Genomic DNA, 22,120 nt, shown 5'->3' with positions numbered 1-22,120 from the left:
CACAGTGAGGCCGTATAAATCAAGTAACATTTGGAAACAATCTCACACTATACTCACAATATGCAGGATGCCGGATGAAGCAGATTCAGAAAATGTACAGATGGAGATGAAATGTCAAGTTGTTAAAATAAAAAGAATCAAACTCCTAAGAGAATTTGTGCTTATTCCTTATGCAAAGATGCTTTCATATTGATAATAACCTTTTGAAAAAATGTGATATCACTTGAGAAATTATGTTAAGTGTCCTGATTTAAATAGAAATTGTAGCAGCTTATCATTTAAAATTTCTTTTATTTTATTCTTTCATTTAAACATTTTCATCTAAACACAGTAAAACGATGTCATTTTTTTCAGCATGTTGATGTTATGATTAACCAGTCAGGGAAGGTCATATCTTCTAAGAGGGATGTCATGTTTTAAAAACTCATAAAGCATAAACAAATTGATAATCTTGAAATAATAAATAAAGAGAAAATGAATGTAGGCAATTCTTTATACAATGTAATTATAAAAAATAACAAACAAATTCCATCAAGTAAGAAAAATGGATTTTAGAGAAGCAATCATGCAAAAATAAAGTAATACAGGGAACAGAAAAATGAACCTGATGTTCACAGTTCAAAATTCAAAATCCCAAAGAGCTAAATTTTTTATCTAAGCCAAAGAATTCAAAGCTAAAAACTTAAGTACTGATACTTTACATAAAGGGGAATAAATATTCTACCAGGTGATTAAAGGAAAAGGACAGTTAAAAAAAGCAGATCTGAGATAACCCAAAGAAAAGTAACAAAATAGTGTCAATATGATCAGGAACCAAAGCTGAAACAGAAAACAAAAATCTTTGACCAAAAAAAAAGAATCAAGCAGTCATAAATACAAAGAACAAACACATAAATAAGACAAAAGCTTTGTGGAATAAGCCTAATAACTGAATAGTTTGTTACAACACAGCCAGAGTTTCATCTCTGGCTCAAGTTTGTTGTTATTTATTGTAACTTTTTTATTGTTTTTCAAATGTTTTGTAAATATTGTTTTTAATTATATTGTTGCTTTCTTGTTTACATTACTTTTTACAATGAATATTTTCTTTAAGTTATTATTCTTTGTTTTTATATGTCTCTTTCTGATATCCATTGTGTTTTATTGCTTGTAACTCCGAAGTGGTGTATCCACGTGACATTACTTCAGAAGGACAGCCCATAGCCTTAACAGGGTGTCCATAAAGTCCGTGTGCAATTTGAAAATAGTTGTAACTTTGTAAGTATATGTGTTAGAAAGAATTTGTATAAAGGATTAGAAAGCTTGATGTATGTAGTTTTTTTTGTCTTTAGAAGTTTTATTTTTGCTGTATTTTGGGAACTGAAAATCTACTTGAGTCTGTTGAACATGAAAGAAATTCTCCCAAAGTTAATGTGTGGTGTGCTTTGGGAAAAAATCGAGTCATAGGGCCATTCTTTTTTGAAGGGCGTGTTTTTAATAGTGATAGCTATGTAGAAATGCTGCAAAATTACTTTATTCCTCAACTTTAACAATTAGGACTGATAGAGAACACAGTGTTTCAACAGGATGGTGCTCCTTGTCTCTTTGCTTTGCATGTTAGACAGTTTCTACATGAGAAATTCCCTAAAAAATGGATTGGAAGAGGTGGACCATTTTCTTGGCCATCATGTTCGCCAGATTTGACTCCATTGGATTTCTTTTTATAGGGACATATGAAAACTAATGTTTATTCCACCAAACCTCGATCTTTAGAAGACTTGCAAGCTAGGATAACTGATGTGATTGCTGGTATTACTGAAAATCAGCTTGACAATGTTTTCCGAGAACTACAGAATTGTATTACCTTTTGTATTAGTAATGATGGTGGACATGTTTAATATTAACAAGAACAATAAAAAATGTAAGTGTTTCTTCTTTCTAATCCTTTTTACAGATTCTTTCTATCCCATATACTTACAAAGTTACAACTATTTTAAATTGCACACAGACTTTATGGACACCCAGTATATTCTGGATATGGTCCTTCACAGTATCATTGAGTGTTTATAGGACTGGGATCACTTGTGTATTGTTTGGATTTTCCGGTTTTCTTTGTCATTTTGCTCTGTTTAATTGGATTCTGTTACTGGATTATGGAATAACTTTGGTTTGCCTTTTATACAAAACCTTTTTGATTATTTGTATCAATTTTTGCCTGTCTTGTCTGCTTTTTAAATTATTTAAAATATTCTTATGGAATAAATTAACTTAATTTGTTTTTGTCCTAAAGACCAGAGGTTTATAGTCACAATCTCTTCTAAAGGGATTTTATTGACTATTTTGAGATTTCTGACCTTTAAAAGCCTGGGCCTCACTTTGGGCCTGTGCAGGCCACAAAGTCTGCCTTTTGAATTTGGGGCTAGGCTGCCTGTGGTGAGGCTTGTCTGTGTGACCCAGGTTTAGAGGAGCTCTTGTCTGGCTTCTGCTAATTTAGTGGTTGTGATTCCTTATTGCTATTTTTGTGCAGCTGAATGACAACAAGCGCCACTATGTGTTATACCTGCAGTACAATGATGTCATCTGCAGCACAGTGTGGGTCATGTGCTTATCAACTGCCTTAGCAAAGAACCAAAATATGGTGTTGTAGGAAAATGAAAAATAATACCAAAAATACAGTAAATAATATATTGTAGCTAGAAAATTATAGAAGTAATCCAGGGAATGAAAAAAGGAAGAACAAAAAGTGGAGGAGCAAACTTGCAAAAGCAACTAATGCTACAGCAAAATGACTGTTACAGCTGGTACATTAAGTAGCCCTCTCAGAAAACTGTAATCCTAATAATTGCAGAACCTGAGAGCTGTAATTTAATGAGAGGCCACATCCCTGCAAAAAATAAACACAAAAAAGGTAAGGGGTCAATGGATAAAATAAAACATAAAACATAAAGAAGACAAAGGTACGGGACTGGGGAAAATGATAAACAATGGGGAAAATATAAACAGGGCGATGTAGAACAAAAATAGTAACTTTTGGATTTTGGTCATCATGGTGTTCTGCCTTGCTAGGGGGGATCAGTACAATACAATACAATACAATTTATTTTTGTATAGCCCAAAATCACACAAGAAGTGCCGCAATGGGCTTTAACAGGCCCTGCCTCTTGACAGCCCCCCAGCCTTGACTCTTTAAGAAGACAAGGAAAAGACATTACATTGAACAATCAGAAGGACATCAGTACATTAGAAGGCATGGCTATATGTGTGCATGATATGAAAAGGAAGACCCTTTGACTAACTTGATAAAAAACGTATCTCTGGAAATTTCTTTTAGAGGCTTTGTGACTTGTGGCTTTAACCCTGTTTTAATATGACTTTGAGCTCATTTAGTCCTTTTTCTTGGTTGCCAATTTCTAGATGTTAATGTATCAGCTCTGTCCTGACAGTTTTTATTGTTTTATCCCCCTAAAAACTCCCCTTACAACAAATAAGATTTGTGTGCCCTACTTTGTTGATAGACTGAACCGGTCACAACAGGTTTTATTTGTGGTCTTTCTAAGGTTGGGCTCCACCTTGTGCACAGTGCTGCCAGGGCAGACATAGGCTTTCTATGACCTTGAATTGGATAATTTGATTGGAAAATGTATGCATACATCTTCTGCATAAATTTGTATGCATGGCCTGTATGTATTAAACCATATGTAGATCATTACTTGATTATAATAGACCAAAAGTAGGTAAGCATTTATATTTTTAATGTAAACATAAAAATAAGTAAATTATGTGACACATAAATAAAGGTCCATAGTAAAAACCAACCACAATAATGTGCCTTAAAGTTGAAAACTTCAACACCATATTTCTATTACTCATTTATACTAACATATTTCTCTTATTTGTTCTTTTTTCATGCTTTGTCCATTTATTGTTCCTGGTTTTTATTGTTTGGAATAAAAGCTATATTCTACATTGTGGGAAATAGCCCAGACACAGACAGACAGACATCATTTTAATGTCCCAACACACGTTTATTCACCCTAAGTACAATGTCCAAATATGCACACAACCCAGTGCCTCAGCATCAGTCACCCCAATAGTCCAGGCCTCTGTTCACAGTAAGCCTTCAGGCCGCCTCCTTTTCTCCTCTCTCACTCAGTCTCCGACCTTGTCCTCTTCCACCCGACTCCAGCCCTGAATGAAGGGAGGCAGCCCCTTTTATAATCATCCGGATGTGCTCCAGGTGGTTCCCGGCAATCTTCCCCTGACACGCCCCTGTGTGGCGGAAGTGCCGGCTGTCTTTCCGGAAGCACTCCGGGTGTCTCATTTTCTTCTTCCCCCCAGCACTTCCTGGTGTGGCGGAAGTGCCAGGGGTCCCAAGTCCTCCAGGCATAAGGACGCCCCCTGGTGGTCCAGAGGAGGCATAAGCCCTCCTTCTGTCCTTCTGGGCGTCCCGGCTGGGTACCACCCCCAGCCATGTGCCACAACATTTATCATAAATTTTGCTTTCTTTTGATATTTTAAAAATATTTTTTCTAAAGAATTAATTGCCATTTATGTTTCAGGCTTCTCCAAAGAAAGATTTCTAGTTTTAGAAATGCAAGACAGAAGACAAACCTTTATATAAACAGAATTGTGTCTGTGTTCATTATACATTTTGCTTGTATATTTAATACAGACTTTGTCTAAAAAAATCAGTTGTCATTGATGCTTCTGTTTTTTTCTATGGTACAAATTCTAGTTTTAAGAAGTTCGGGGAAAAAGATTTAGGTGAATGTAATGCAAATCTGAAACAGCATGGTGCCTCAAAGCTTTTAAGACCTCCTCTTTTGTTAGTCTTTTCTTCAGGAAATCTATTTTTTGCTCAGCATCTGTAACTATAAAAGTGAGAAGTGTTGGAGGCAATGCATTAAAAAGCAGCAAATATGAACTTAGCCTTTCACCAGTATTGTGAAGGACATCTGGATTTCTATACACAAGGTAAGGATTTCAGGAATCATTTGTAATTGTTTTCACAACCATAAAGAATATTAAGTATGAAGTAAAGTAAGGAGTTTGTATAACTACAAAAACTAAAAGAAATTTAGTTTTGGCAATTTTAGGGACTACAAATAATCTGAGTCATTAAAAGTCCAGTATGTATTTTAATTATTAATTATTACAGTGATTTATAGTATTAGGATGGATTTGGAGCACAAAGATGCTGTATGTGATTCAAAGTGTGATTTTAAAAAGAGAACTGGTGCTTTCCTTGTTTAAGAATGTCTCTTTGAAAGTTTCATGCAATAATCTTTAGCACCATAAAAGACTCTGTAAAGAATAAAGATAAATTTTTAAACTGTACTTCAAAATGGTAAGGGTGGATTCTTAAAATATATGTACAGTATTGCTTTACTCATTTTGCAACTGTAATTTTAACCCAAGAGTGACTGAGGGCAAGTGTATGAGGGTGCCTTGCAATTACCTAGCTTTCCATCCAGACATGGGTACTCTGGCTTTTCAACATGTAGAATTCAGATAAGAAACATGAATGGTAGGCTTAGCTAAGAGCAGCCACTCTTGAAGTATCTGCCTATGTCCTGCTCAAAACCTTGTTCACTAGCAATATTTTTAAGATATAGAATATTTAATATGCATTTGGAACAGGCTTGAGTAAATAAGCATGTATTGAGCAAAATTATCCAGTGGGTAAGATTATGCTGTTGTAAACACTTCAGAGAATACAATTAACGCTTCTAGATAAAATGGGAGTATGATTATGTAATTATAGCAAGCAGCAATGTTTTCATGGTATATATATTTAAAAAAAAACCTCAACTAACATTGACATTGCATTCCACATTAGAAGAAATATAGAAAGTATATTGAACATCAAAATAGAAAGAAATCCATCCATCCATCCATTTTCCAACCTGCTGAATCCAAACACAGGGTCACGGGGGTCTGCTGAAGCCAATCCCAGCCAACACAGGGCACAAGGCAGGAACCAATCCCGGGCAGGGTGCCAACCCACCGCAGTAGAAAGAAATTAAAAATAAAAAAATAACTTTGCCACATGGAAAGAATGATGTACTGTTTAAATGGCAAAAGCAGTTGAAGATTAAAATATCAAAAAGAATTAAGTTTGTTTGTCTGTCTGTATAGAGTGATTAGCTCTTTGTTCAGTAGAGGGTCACTGCTAGGAAATGCACTGTGCAAAGGTAGTTCTTACAGGACCACCAAAAACCAAAATGGCAACAAAGTGCTAACTACATCAGCAAAAAACAATTACAACACAAATACTACAAGTTAATGCTTACCTTTTATTTAACAACCTTTCACATTATAATCTACATCAGGCTCTCCCAGGAAGACTCCATTGGAATTCAATGAAATGAATGCAGCTGCAGTGGTTAGACTGATAGTTCTGCCTCTTTCTATCTCTTTACTTGTTAGCCAAGGTGCTCTCAGCGCCCCAGCCATTAACTTCTACAGGAGCTGTTGGAGAGTGATTAGTATAAAGGGTATAAAGCTATAATTGGAAAGTCTCAGAGTAGAGCAGGTCAGCCATTGTGCTGCATCAGTGTCGCAGGATTCAGCGGTTGTGGGGTTTTCAAGTGGCAGAGTGTTCTACCGCTTCTCATACCTTTAAAATAATATTGTTTTACAACAATAAACCAATGAGTTTTCAGCTAGGAACTTTGCCCCCTTTTTGTCTCAATTTGCTGGAAACAAAAATGTTTCTTGGCATTTCTCCTGCCAATATTCTAACAGACTGATGCAGCATAATAGTGAAAGCAAAAAGCAAGGATGTTTAATATATAGCATATAAAAAGCAAAGAAAGTAACATTAACATAATAATAACAATAACAATAATATATGTAAATAAAGTTTATCTTGTATAAAAAATATTTCATAAGTAGGTTTTGTAAATTACTGCTTATTGAATACACAAAAATCAGTGATATGTTAAATATTGATTGAACATCATTGTTGCCTATTCTTTCCTACCAAAAAGCAATTGTAACAATTTTTAAAAATGTATGAGGGGTGCAAATGCAAAATATTGCACAATACCTCAGCCCTGGAGTGCTTATTAATGCCTGCATTTTTGTGGAAGACTAATGTAGGAACAAAAAGATGTAGTTCAATTTTGTGGTGCTGCCTCCTCATGAAGCAGAAGTAACACAAACAAAAAAGAAACAATAAACCATAATTGAACGTGATTCATTTGGAGGAGAATTATTAATTACCTATTAATTGGGTGACGGCACTTTCTGAGGATCTACTTACTGCAACACAAGAATTTATGCTTTAGGTTCACGCATTACAGTACAGATGTGTTCTTTTTATACTACTAAATGTGTTAGATAGAATATAGGGAGGTTTTCAAACATGTACAATGCACACTGTGCTGGTAAAGTTAGCAAAGAGAGTGTACTTTGATTTTGTCTTGGTTTGCTTCTGTAGCACTGGCCCCTCCACCTTACATACAAGGCAGGGATGAATAAGAAAGCCATCAATTGGGAAATACTATAAGGGTGATCCATACTGTATGTGCTGATGTATTGTGCGGTTTGAAGCTGATTGGCTTCATGCATTTTCTGTGAATAATAAACTCAAGAATCTTTTGACTACAAGGCAGGATCACATGTCTAGTAAACATCCATGCACTACTAGCCAGTGGTAATTGTATGGGACAATATTATTGAACGCTTCCTCCATAAGTAAAGGAAAGCGTGCTATGCTGTCCGGTGTTTTCCACTAACTAGGAATGACTGGCTGCCCTGTTTTTCTGTTATGTTGTGTTCTTGAATTGGTTTGATCTTTGTTCTTTTTCTTCTCTTATTTTGGCACAATTGTAGCTGGTTGGCATCTAGAATAAAAGACAAAAAGATCTTCATCTCCTACGTTAGGAATTTGTGCAGTACATCGACATTGTCAGGGATGTGGTCAGGATTTTCATACTTGAAGATCAACATAATTGCCCAAACTTGATGCAGTCTTTGGATATGTATAAGTCTGCTGCTCAGCTATTGGTCCAGCTGTATTCTGTAGATTGATAGGGCTGCAATCACCACTTAGATTTGAGCTTTGTTTTAGCATCTCATGCTTAGCATTCTTAAATCAAACCTTTGTTTGTTAAATGCTAGGACCTTAATTTTGTCTTCTTTAATAATGATACTTTAGCTGTTTGCAATCAAATTCTTATCAGTCACTGTGCTAAACCTGCCTGCAATATAAATACTTAACTTAAATCTCCTTCCAAATATTATCCAGGTAGCCATCGCTCCCTAGGAAAGCAGTATAACAAGGAGTGTCATGTAAAGCCTGGGTTAATGAAGAATCATCACAAACTATGGATTATTTCTAAAAGCAGACATCTCTGCACATAGAGGTACATGTGCAACCATGTATTTGTGGCCAGTCACATTTTACAACATTCAAAAAAAAAAAATTAACCTAAAGAACATTCTTTAAATACTTTATTCTGTGAAAGAATATAGGCATTTTTCTGTAAAGCTTAAAAATATCCTTGTATTTTAATGATCTATTTACCACATTAAGAAGACCTCTTTCCACATGACCCAAGTACAAAACTACTGTACTGCCATAAAACACCTCCACTGTATAGACTCAACCTCCTTGTCTGCTAATGACCATGAGTTTTTGGGGTTTGGAATGACACAACAAGGTCACTTTAAGTGGTTCGTAGTCAACAGGGTGTGTCAGGTGCTACTCGTGTGGATTTTTTCACTTTGCAAGATGCTTATGAAGCTGATTTTTATTAATTAGTGAAGTTTTTCAGGTGCTTTACTCAGCCGTGCAGGTAGGATTTAAAGGTGAATCTAGATTAGTAAGTCTTTTAAACAGAAGCCTGCCTGTACATGAACAACTTCACTTCATCCTGCAGATTACCTGAAGTGAACAACAATAATGCTAGAAGCAAAGTTTCCAAAAGTGTTCACTTCTGAACAAGGGACTGTCCAAATCTGAACAGGCACAGCAACATATCCAGTGTTAAATCAATCCTTAAAAGAATAAATCCTATATATTGGAACTCTCTTTTCATATACATACTTTCAAAAGTTAATTTAATATTGGCATTTAATTAAAGTTAATTTAATCCTGTCCAAAGTATGATTTGAGTTTTTTACATTCAGTTTTGGATATAACTATAACAATACCGGTGTTCATTTATGATGTGAAATCTGCAATAACATGTTGGTACTAAATGATGAATGTCAAATTGAATTAAATCAGGAACTGATGTTATACAGAACTTGTGCTGTGATTTACCACAGATATACAGAATAAACTTTATTGTTTTTATTTATTATTAGCCAGCATCATGCTAAAAGTGTTTCCACTTTTTTTGATCACTGCATTCACTCTAGCACCAAAAGCTTCTAAATGAATGTAGCTTGAATACATTTGATTGTATAATATGAATACATAAGACAAATTATGCAGAAGTATTGAGGATTGCCCTGTTTGATGAATTAAATACATGGATCATAGCAATCTATTATGAATACAAACAGGAAATATTGCTCTAAGGGCTAGAACGTATTTGCTACTGTTTTTAATGGTAACGCGTGTGTGATACAACTGTGCTGAAATGAGTCACTCCCTGTTTTACTGTAAAAGCACTCAGATACCAAACTTTGACAAGAAGTGGGTTGACTATGGAAGAATTATTACACACCCTAGGTTGCTGAGTTACAATAACCAGTGACTCCTCTTCTCTTGCCACCCCACCTCCAACACACCCACCCATTTCTGCATTTTTAAACTTCCAATTGGCTGTCAGTATCTTTACATTTAGTATAGTTTAATTTAAACCTTCACCCAAACAAATATCCACAGTAAATAAAGGCTAAATGATGGCAAATGTTTTTCACTTTGAATATCTTAACCCTTTGCGGTCGTTAGGCCAGAAAACTGGCCTTAGTAAAAAGTGCGCTATAGGTCGTCAGGCCACCGCTGGTGGCCCTGCAAGTTTCTGACCGATTTGCACAGTCGCCTGGTCGAGAAAAGTGGCCTGTGTTATTCCTACGTGCTTGAAAAAAATAACTGCTGTAATTATTGGCGTTTTTTCAATAATTAATTACGACTAATGTAGCGTGACGTTGAAAATTAAATACGACTGCAAAGGGTTAAAGCATATTTAATCATTAAAACTATTTTATATCTATGGTTGTTTCATTTTTTAAAAAGAATTATTTAAATGTTTCCTGGGTTGATTCTTGATCTGGATTCCCCATTTTTGTGTGGGGTTTTTGTGTGTATGCTGGTTCTCAACAACATCCCAAAGATACAAGATTGCAAATTGGCCTGCTGTGTGGGTGTAATGTATGAGATAGCCCTGCAACACTCTGGCATTCCATCCAGGACTGGTTCCTGCCTTGCACCACATACTGTGTCGCTGTGTTAGACTCTGTCTCTCTAAGAACCTTAAGGAGAAGATTGAAAATTTGATAATTAATTAAGGAGCCATAAGTGCATCTATTGATTTTTTATTTATGCTGTTTTAGAGGCACTGTAGAAGATGCCCATTTTATTAAATTAGTATTTAATCCGTTCTCAATACAGTACAGTACAAAACATAATTTGGGTTTTCATTAGTATGTTCACATAAAGGGAAAAAATTGCCCTATAACATCAAATGTTTATTACTAGTTAACATAGCAGCTGTTTTGTCATGAAATCACACCATGATCCATCCCTGTCCAGACATTTGCACTGTGGTAACTGCTGGCACCAAGTCACAAATCCATTTGTATCAAAAGAGCCCTCAGAAGCAACACTCTTTCTATGCCATTTTGGCCTAAAAGGAGCTGCTTTTCCAATGGTTTTTCAGTTGCAAACTTCATTTACATAATCTTAGCAAGTAAGTAGCAATCATGGTGTGCTTCCATGACTTCTAATCTTGTTGACTGACACATCTAGTAACTCAGTTATCTGTGCTGAGGCCAGACAAAATGAAAAAAGTTTGATTTGGTCTTATGTCATTGGAGCAGGCATGTGTGTGTATGAGAACTGGCAATCAACAAGTGCTCACATGTAAGTACAATGCATATAATGCTAATTAAAAGAAAGAAGAAAAATTGGTGTTTTGGACTGTGCAAACAGAAGAGAAACATATCTGATGAAAGTCTTGTGCTTGTTGTATCACAAAAGAATGAAAAATGAAGAAAAAAATGGAAGAGATTGCAGCAGAACTCGTTGTACTTAAAAATCATTTGTACAAGCACAGGCACTATTAGGCAACACATTAATTGGCTGTCAGGATGAGGAAAGCAATTCCTAGTGATGTATGTTATCATCCTCAAGGCAACAGTCCAGCAACTGCAGTCATTAAGTTTGACTTGCTTGAAATGGTGTAGTGTGTTGCTGGCACTAAGTTAGCTCAACACGTTATGCAGAAATATTTTAAAAGTTGTAAAGGTTTCTGCTTTAGCTACATAATGAAACAGTTTGCTCCCTTCCCACAACCCTTGGTGTGAAGAAATGGTTCCTTGATTATAATTATGTGGCCAGGTCAATTTGCAATTACTTGTTTATACTGCATTTGTTTTTAACTCATTTTGATCATTTTGCTGATAACCTTTCATCCTTCTCACTTTTCGTTTACAATGTTGTATAATTTCTCCTCATCTACTTTCTTGGTACACTCTAATTAATTTTTTGTGCTGAGCCATCATTTCATTTTTTTAATATACTCTTATAGCTTAAAAGGTGTTGGCAGTGGTAAAAAACCATTTGCCAGACTCAGTGGGGCTTGTCTCTGATACTGTAGAGGCCTATTTCAGATTTTGTCATCATATCTAATAGGCTGTCAAATATATCACTTCCAGTCTGTATATGTTGTATTTTGTGAAACTGTTCAAGGAAATACTAAAAAAACTGGGACTGACTTTTAATGAATCTATTGACACTGTCTACTCCTAACCTTTGATAAATTGGCTTAGGAATGAAAGGAATGAAAACATTTTGCTGGTGTATTTTGCCTACACAATAAGTGTTTATTAATATGTGCATATTTTAGAATTGAGATCTTATCAGTTCAAACCATTCCTGTGTACATTGACCCCTCCTAATTTAAGGTAACGTGATCGTAACGTAGGATTCCCTTTATCTGAAGGTCAGAATATGGGCTGATCTTTCATGGTGGCTTTTGACAAAGATAAAAAAGGAAGTGGTTGACCACAAGCCACTGAATGGTGCAAGACTTGGCAAATAGAAGCACATGAAATGACATTTAACAAAAAAGGGGGGATTTTCACTGGCTTAGTTTTCTGAGAGGATACAGATGCATTAAAGGTCAATTATTAGTTTAATTCTAAATTTACTGGACTGGTCAAGGTAACACTTCATCAAATCAGGTTTTCAATGGGGTTTTATGCTAGCGTCAGCAGGCATTTTATTTAAATTATTTACACAGGTTGATAATATTTTACATAAAATCAACTGTTTTTAATAATAATAATACCAATAATAATAATAACAACAACATTCTAAAGCAAGCTTAGTGTCACAGCAAATCAGAGCCTGACCCTTTAACAATGGATGCAAAGCAGGGACCACCACTGGACAGAGTACTAGTCCATCACAGGGTCCATTTTAGATTCAGCTATTAACCTAACATGCCTTTATTTGGGGAAGTGGGAGAAAAGCCATGCAGATTCAAGGATATCATACAGACTCTACAGAAACAATCTACTACATAATAAAATGCTACTGCCTGTGTGTGTGTGTGTGTGTGTGTGTGTGTGTGTGTGTGTGTGTGTGTGCGTGTGTGTGTACATACAGTCCCCCTGAGCAACCTGATTGGTCTGTTTGACTTTGGTGGCTCTATGGTAGAGATAATGATAAGAGGTTAGGGATGCGAACTCCTGATTGTGACCATTTTTTTTCCAAGAAAGGTGTTAAAATGGAGCATTCATTAAAGTGAATAATGTAGTGAGTGATGTTAGGTTGCTAAATACAAACGGGGCACAACCAGTGTTGCCTTCAAAGAATACATGTGATTCCAAGAATGCATGATTTTTTTCACAGTGGGTAATAGGGGCCCATCTAGCATTTGTGGTAGTCAAAAAGTGGACAGGAGGCAGGTAAGGTACCTCAAAAGAACAGAGTATGGGAAGGAGGCTTTACAGAAACGTGGTCGAGAGAGGAGGTGCAGGGTAAGAGAAACTGAGACACACGAGGATACAGAGGAAAGTTACACATAGGGCAGGAGATACCAAATAACAAACATTTTAAAATGTATTCTATTACTTGTCTTCAATGAATAATGTAACAAGTACTATACAGTATATCTTTACATATAGCAGGTTTAAAAAACAAAGTTAACTCAAGCTGCTGCACAATAATCAAATCAACATATAACACAGTTTGACAGAATAATAAACATAGATAAAGAAACTTCATAATAAAAATATAAAAAAACAAGAATATTGTGTGGCCAAGGGTGAATATTAATCATTGTAAATGGCAAAATATATAATTACTAGACAAAGAGCCCGTTTCGACAACGTAAGATGAAACGGGCATGAGTTTGTGTCAGCAGTGTATGAAGAACAAATGATAAGTAACGAAGAAGTTGTTTTGTAATGATTGTAGTCCGCTTTACTCATTACTGTACAGGCTTGTACTGTTAGTTGATGAATTTTCCAGGCCTATAGTATAATATTGAATGATGAATGTTCCAGTACAATATGGAATAGTAATATGTGTAAGCACCACAAACCTGATATAGGTGTATTGGATGAATGCGTAATTGAATCAGAATCCATAATTAGGCCTCGAGCTGTAGTCGAAATCGCCTTTCAGGTCTCTAGAGGTTTAATTGAAGTCGCCTTTCTCTTTGAATTTTTGCCTGCCGCAATGTTGGGGTTGTATTTCAGTCTCGTAAGGTTTTTCGGGCTGCTGCGCAGAAGGCAACTGTGCATTCGGCTTCGGATGGATGTGAGTGAGTGAGTGAGTGAGTGAGGAGGCAGGTGAATTATGTATTAAGATAAGTATTTAATATTATAAATGAATCATTTAATTTTACATATAAATAAGTACGTAAAACTAAAAAAAAATAAAATTTCATAAAGGAGAATGTAACAATTGTTAGAAATGGGGAGTACAAACACAAAATACAGTATAGGCAGTGGTGTTTCTGCAGTAAGGGAGAGTCAATCACAGCCTCACCAAGTATTATGCAAAATAAGTAAAAACCATCACTCAGTATTTCTATTATACACTCAAAGTAATGACTTATCTAGAAAAGTAATGCTTCCTGTAGGAAGTAAAAATTGACTTTGAGCTGAGTGCTGCAAGCCTGTTTCTAGCTGAGGAGCTGGTTCAGTTGGTTCTGCACTGTCCTGTATACTCTTGGGTGTGTGTGCATGTGCAACCTGAACTTCCCAGTTTAGCAACGGGGCTTGAATGTCATCACCCACATTAAAATGATGACTGGCATTTTTTGTTTTAAATTGTTCAGTTGCACTTCCAGTTTGAACTTTTACCTAATATTTTTATTTGGATGACTGAATGTGATACTTATTTTTTTAATTTCTGTTCAATTTAATAGTTATAAAATATTATGGACCATACCTTTGGTATTTTTACTTTTTGCTCTTGAATTTTTGACCATGAATTTTGTTTCTTGTTTTGGCTTTGGCACTCATGTTAGTGATAACCTGTTTTTGACACTTACCTATTTAAACGTCTATCTCAAGGTTCTCTCTCAAAAAACTGTCAGTACTTTGACATAACAATTATACTGGTTGTTGATTTTCACCCACCACTGAGCAGCACAGTGCTAAATTTAAAGACACCACCAAGGAGGTGTTATATTACAGTGTATTTTGATATTATTCTGGTTAATTTGGAATTATTTCTTATGTTTTTTATTTAACTCCTCTTAGGTTTGCTTATTAATTTGCATTGTTGTACTGTATTTTTAAATGTTCTTCCATATCTTATATTTTGTGGGTGAAACCCAATAAGTCGAGGCCACCCTGATGTAACAGCCGCTGGGTCCTCCGTTTGCCTTTATATAGAGGTCAGAGAGAAGGATCCAGCAGTAGTTCACTGAATATTGTAGGAGTCATTTGTAAGTGCTACTTTTCTTGGAGTTTTTTGGTTTATTGGATTTTTCTTGAATGTTCTTGGGTTTGCCTTGGGATTTTGTATTGTGAATCATTCACCTTAGATTGCCTTTTAGGCAAACCCTTTTTGCCCTGTTTGTGCATGTTTTGATAGTTTTGCTATTTCCTTATCTCTCTATTATAATAAAAAAATCCTGGGATGAGATGAAGCTTTTTAGCCTGGGACGAGACGTGACTTTTTCAGAGAGATATTTTCATGTCCCAAGAGACGAGACTTTGTGCCAAGAGATTTAACCATGCCTGGAGCCAAAAATAAAAGACAATGAGTAGATGACAAAGTAGAATGTTGTAAAGAATTCAAAAACATTGGCGCGATGCACATGCAGAGCAGTTTAGAGATAATGAAGTACTAAAATTCTAAAGTCTCAAAAAAATAATAGTAAAGATCACATTAGCGCAAACAAATGGAAATTATTACTCAGTGAAATAACGGAACAGTGAAAAGAGATTGAATATATTGTTTGGATTTAAACTTTAAGTTGGAGACTTGTAGATCGTCTAATTCGTGTTGCCATCAGGGAAAAGTAGTGTTTCTTCCAATGAAGAGGCGTATCCGCGAGAATGAAAAGATTTGTTGTTTGGTGAACGTGAATTCCACAAATGCGAGCAGCAGAGGCGTGAAGTGGCTGGCGCATAGCACAGGCTGGGGGGGTTGGAAGCGAAGCGAGCAGGGGGCAAAGTTCCCTAGTTCTTGTTAATAGTCTAATTTTTAAAAGTTATATTTGGACTGTGCCTACAAGCCAGACTTTTACAATTTCTCTCTCCTTTGTAAAATGTTTTTGGCATATTTTGAGACTTTCATTGCATCTTTGATCTTTAAAAGCCAATTTCCCATTTTGGGTTTGCCTAGGCCACAGGCTACAGATAGTAGTGAGAGTTGGCTGGCTGGAGGAATATCATGATTTGGAGTCAGAACAATAACAAGGATGGAGTGTGAGGCCTCCAAAAGGCTTCACTTACCAGACTAGGCCTCATTTACCTGCCTGAAAAAGCTCAACACGAATGGGCTTAATCCAACTCCACTGGCCTGCCTCAGTGTTTGCAGGCCCAAAAGGGATTTAAGCCTAAAAAATAAAATAACTATCAAAAGTGCCTCTCAGAGAAAGGAAACCACAAAAAATCTTTGGTTGAAGAGACCCACTAAGTCTTTATAAATAAAGAAAATATTTATTTGAAAATCAAAAATGCCACAATGCCTCAAAATGAAGCAAAACAGTTGCCAGTCGCCTAAAAGGCAATCCTAATAAACAAAGACCCATTATACAGTCCAATAGGAAGGAGGAACCTTCCAAGGAACATAATTACATTTAAAGAGACAGTACATTATTACAAAATTACATATACAATCAAAAGAAATAGCATAAAGACATGACAAATAATATTTTCAAACAAAAAATTGGGAGTGGTCTCCCCTAAACTTTCTCATATTCTCAGTATACGTAAGCCACAGTATTTTTATATTATGTACGTTAAAGAAACATCAACAACAAATCAAATCAAATTACTAACATATTGAACAATTGTTATAAAAGTAAAGTTGAACAAATCGGACTCTGCACCTGCATGAATAAAAAAAATCGAGTATGTGTTCAGGTAAAGACTCAGGGTAGTCTAAAATGTCAAGATTCATCAAAATCTCAAGGTCGAATTTTTCCATGATTACTATTCTTTCTCTATACTTCATATACGAGAAAGTAAAAATAACAATAAATAACAATAAAGCATATATTACACATAACTTCAGCTTGATATCTGGCAGTTAAGGCCAGATCCTGGTGAAGATCCTGGCCTGTTTTTTAATACGTTTAGGAGGCTCCATATTCATTTCATCATGCCAGAGACACCAGATCCCAACAGGAGTCCTCCTTTACATTTTGCACTAAGGTAGTCACATTTTGTTCAATGGTTTGTGTATGGACCACAGGGCACTATCAGCATTGCATGCATATGTTTGATCCAGAAGTGATATAATGGCAGGCTTTTTGACTACACTATTTATATAAGCCCAATGATTCCAAGAAAATGTGCTTGAATTTAACTACATATTTTATATTGGGTTGAACTAATAAATTTCCAGAAATATAATTTTGTTTAGCATTTTGATATTTAATACATATTTGGTTAACATTGAGGATTGTTTTTGGCTACGATAAATCTCTTGCCTCATCTCACAAATATATCAGAGTTAGGATAGTAATATATTATATTATTATGGAACAGCTGACCAAATACCCAAACATGATGCAGTCAATATTTGAATTGTCATGAGGAACAAACAAAGTAAGTGGGCTGTGCCTGAGAAAGAGAATTATTAGCATTAATGTTAGTGGATACAGAAAATATAGCTACATGCACTAGCTTTGTCTCTTTAATAAATTCACAGTAATACTTAATCAAACATAATTAAATTGCAGAAAGCTAAAGTGGATCACAACCAGGTTCTGTACACATAATGGACACTAAAGTGTTGTGAAAAGCATTAAAACACTTGAGGCTAAATACATTTTCTAAATTGGGCGTTTATAGTGGGCAAAACAAAAAATCTGCCAACGTTTACAGTAAATTTTTACTCCTGACTTTAAATCTCAACAGAAAAAGTCACGTAAAACAGCAAATTTAAATTCTGAATATGCATTCCAAATGGAAATGACCTTAGAATCAATGTTTCAGGAACCAATATAGACTTGAAATCATTTCCTTTTAAGGAAGAATTTCTCATATAAACAGTTTTACCAAGACCAAAAGCAACTTTAAATGAACTTCATTTTAGAACCCAAGGCAAAATTATGAAATGTGTTTCACTTGGAAACAGAATCATTAAACTGACATTTCTCAGCTTCATACTGTTAACACACTGGATGAATTCCTGAATACTGACCTGTCAAAATGAGAGATTCATCCATGGAAATGTCTCTTTTAATGTTAACAATCTAGATATTTGTGGATCTAAACCTTTTTTTGAGTAAACTCTTGTATCCATGCTGGATCATTGCAGCTCTTATAAATACTGCAAGGGTATGGTTCTTGCGAAATTGACATGGTAGTGCAGAGGGTAGGGCACCCCCAGAGTTATGGGTTCATGTCTTGTTCTAATAACGTTTGGTACTGAATTTGTGTTTTGTACACGTTTGTGTGCATTTTTCTCTGTGTACTTACATTTTCTTTTTTCATGTAAATGTGAATTACAACTCTAAACCTGGTACTAGTGTGGCTGTTTGTATGAAAATGCTCTTGGGTGGATTTGCACCCAGTCCAAGGTTGGTTCCTTCCTTGCACACAATAATGCCAAGATAGACTCTTAGGTTTTGTGACACACACCTGGATGAAGCATATATTAGAATGGATATATGGTTATACTGTATGTATTCCAACAGAGTAATGTTTCTACATGTTGCTGCCTGAGCTTGTTAAAAGCCATAACAAGTAGAATTAAAATTTCTAGAAGATTAAATGCGTGATCCACATGGAGAAGCATATTATTTTATGCTATTTGAAACACTTTTTAGAAATCCAAGTTGTATACTTTTGTCAAGATAATGTGGTTCTTTTGCAGATATCTTTATGAATAATCGAAACCAACCACACAGCAAGACTGCTTTTCCTGGATACTGCTATTATTCAGGCACTAACAGCAGTGAATTCTGTCCTGCAGCTTCTTCAGTTCAAACAGACTCCTTGCTAATGGGCAACAGTCCCCTGCAGGTTGGTGTACTCATATTGTTACCAAGCTTCTTGTTAAACTTTGAAATACTTTGCAAAATAAGATGCTTCTTGGAGGGTGTAGGTTGGTCTGCTTTAGACTTAAACCTAACCCTTCCAATAACTATGGACATGTTGAATACCACCTCATAACAGTGATAGACTTCAAAATATGTTACTCAGAACTCCTTCCCCACTTGAATGTAATTCTGTTTCTACTTTTGATCACTGAATTAAGATTTTTGCTGGGAACAAGTAAAGTGTTCAAAATCTCTGGGTAATCAATACATGTTTTATCTTTAAAGCTAAATTGTAATTTTTGGAAGCTCTTTAACATATGTTTAAATTCAAAAAGATTCCAAATGAATCAGCAGTTATCCATGCTCTTTTATACAGTAAGTCTACTTTCCCCAGGTGACACCATCAGTCATGATTATCGCATGTATTTTCTTCCTTGGCACATCACTTATTTGAAGGGTCACTAAACATGTTACACAGTTCTTTAGTGACATTTTGTATTTTAGAAGACTAGAAGCCTTGTCACAGCACTCTTATCATTGAGTCAAACTTAATAGTCCTGACTTGAATTCTACTGTGTTATAACTCTTGCTGCTGCTCTCAACTTTGTTTCTGATTTTTCTTTCGGCCTAATATTTTATAGTATTTTTACTGTAAACATGAGTTTGATTCTCTACCTGCCTGACGACTGTTATGATTCTTACCTCTGTAGTCCACTTTCATCATAGTCTCACATCCACCACCAGCTCCTTAGCAAGCATCCGCAAGTCCGAGGAGCTCGGTATGACATCTTATGACTCAATTGTCTTCCATCATCTTACTTTCTGGATGTGTGCAAGTTTTGTTTCAAAGGTCAAAATTATATTGAAATTAAAATTTCATTAGGCAAATACAACACAAACATGTTGTTTGACATGCATATATTTAATTTTACTTTTAAAATAACTGTTGTTTTTAATGAGAACCCTTACTTTATACATTTAGTGGCCATGCATTTTAGGGTTCCACCAATTGCTGTGCTTGGGTCCTAATTTGGGATCCTGAGGTGGTTCAGCGTGTGGTGGTGCGGCAATGAGCTGTATCAGTGCATTCTCCCTACCCCTCTCTCTTCCTGGACAGAACAGATCACTGTTATATTTATAAATATTAATTAGAATTACTAAAGTTATGACACTCATGTTATTATTTATTTTTATTACAGTAGTATACAGAATGAACCTCAATCTAATTTGAATGACTTGGCAGTTTTACAACAGTGCCTCATTTTGGCTCTACATGATTGTTTCAGTTTCCAACCCAGTCTATGTTTGTGTAGAATTTGCACATTCCTACAAACACTCTGTTTTCATCCTACATCTCATCAACTCATATATGTATGTATTTAATTGATGGGAGGCTACACGATTGCTTTATTCTGATACTTCAGATGATATTGTAGGCTTGGTTAGTGTGTTGATCCCAGTGTTGCCAGGATAGGCTCAATATACTGTAAGATTTAGATTCAGAAAAGGGATGGATGGTTACTGAGGCAAAGAAGGCAATTGTCCAGAAGGTATCTTTACTGTCATGGTAATGAATTCAAGAACAACAGCTTTGTGGATGATTAATGAAACAGATTCTTGGCTATAGACTAGATCAGGGGTAGGCAACGTCGGTCCTGGTGAGCCGCAGTGGCTACAGGTTTTCATTCCAACCCAATTGCTTAATTAGAAACCAATCATTGCCAATCTCAGACCTTATTTAATTTTATGGCTTGTTAGTCTGTGCAATGTAAGGCTCTTATATCGTAGATTTTTTTCCTTTCCAAAGATATCATCCAAATGATATGAAGCCTAAAACAGATCATTTTCAGTCTGTCACATTTTTCTATTAAGTGTTTTATTAAATCAAACAGTGCATGATGAACACACACAGATGTAATTGGAAAAAAGCTAGCTGGAGAACTGCTGGCTGCTTTGTCTTTTACATCTTATTGCTAATAAGGAGCAATTAAAACACTGAATGCAGCAGTTTAAGATTGAAATAAGCAATTAAGGTTGGAGAACCTTAACAAGCGAGACCACTAAAATGAAGCATCAAAATGTCACTTAAGCAATATGTGCTTCATCAGCAATAATTGAGTTCTCGTTAAGGAACTGGGTTGGAACAAAAACCTGCACATACTGCGGCTCACCAGAACCGACGTTGCCTACCCCTGGACTAGATTATACAGGTACTGCCTTCTGGACTGACATGCCCGGGAAATACAAGATGTCTCCGTTTGTTTAGAATTTTAAACAATGTGGACAACAATATGTAGACTTAAGATCTGTTTTAAATGTTCCTCTTCAAAAAATAATTTTTGCTATTTGGTTAGGCTTTTTAATCTTATATTATTGTATTATATTAATGCTGTTCAGGTAATCTTTTGGAAATACAAGAGCAGTGCACTTATTTGTGATATCTTCAGCATACCTCCTCTGCATACTTATATTTCTTTATCCCACTCTGACAGGAAAATATCAACACTGATGGCATGTCTCACAGTCAATACCACAGAGGTCCACTAAGCCCTGAAATTTCTTATGAACGGGAAGATGTGAACACTGAGTTTAAATATAAACCAGCCACTCATTACAAGCATTTGTATGATTTCCATCCAATGGGAGTGTTGCCAGAATCCCCACTCTATGGGCATCAGCCATCCAAGAATGCCAACGATCCAGTGCAATCCACATCCAATGTTGTTGATGCCTGCTTTTCGTCCTATTCAGACCTTTACCCAAAGTATAGATGCTCTTCAGGTGTCACCTCATCAGTCATCACTTACACTGGAACTACCTCTACACCAACTCCTTGGACATCTCACCAGTTGGTTTCCAGCTCCCAAAACTTTGGTGTATTCCCCCCACTGACTCCTTCATCTATGTCTTTGTCAGAACCTTCTGTATCTGCAGGAACCCCTTCAAATCAAGGAACTTGTAGATTTTCTGTTCCAGAAAGAAGAAGTCCAGGGTCTAGTGTCAAGTGTAAGCAAACAATCCAAACTGGCAAGTCGGAATATTTACTCTCTCCAAGCATAATGGTACAGGGCAGTTGCTTGGCCAAACTGCTTTCAGAAGGTACAGTATAGCTTTAATTCAGTAGACGTGACACATTGTCTCTCCAATTTTCAATGTTAAAAGTATAATTTCTCTTATCACAATAAAATTATTTGTCATATAATTCACATTTTATTTAACCTGTGTTTTTATACAAATCAGCCTACTTGTCTCATTTGGGTCAATTATTATATAATGCATCT

The 22,120-nt window shown here is 35.8% G+C and overlaps 1 protein-coding gene across 2 annotated transcripts in view; it reads left to right on the top strand.

Moving 5' to 3' along the window:
• LOC114655781 (carbohydrate-responsive element-binding protein) overlaps nucleotides 1-22,120 on the top strand; it is an 87,055-nt gene that overhangs the window by 36,309 nt on the left and 28,626 nt on the right. For both annotated transcript variants that reach the window (XM_028807007.2, XM_051930815.1), the window contains 2 exons: nucleotides 18,674-18,822; nucleotides 21,332-21,938. In XM_028807007.2, the coding sequence (XP_028662840.1) occupies nucleotides 18,674-18,822; nucleotides 21,332-21,938 (756 nt within the window). The remainder of the gene's footprint in view (nucleotides 1-18,673; nucleotides 18,823-21,331; nucleotides 21,939-22,120) is intronic.

This window comes from Erpetoichthys calabaricus, chromosome 8 (assembly GCF_900747795.2).
Source record: "Erpetoichthys calabaricus chromosome 8, fErpCal1.3, whole genome shotgun sequence".
NCBI lineage: Eukaryota > Metazoa > Chordata > Cladistia > Polypteriformes > Polypteridae > Erpetoichthys > Erpetoichthys calabaricus.
The sequence above is the reverse complement of the archived record's forward strand: the minus strand, read 5'-3'. Positions and strand labels throughout refer to the sequence as shown.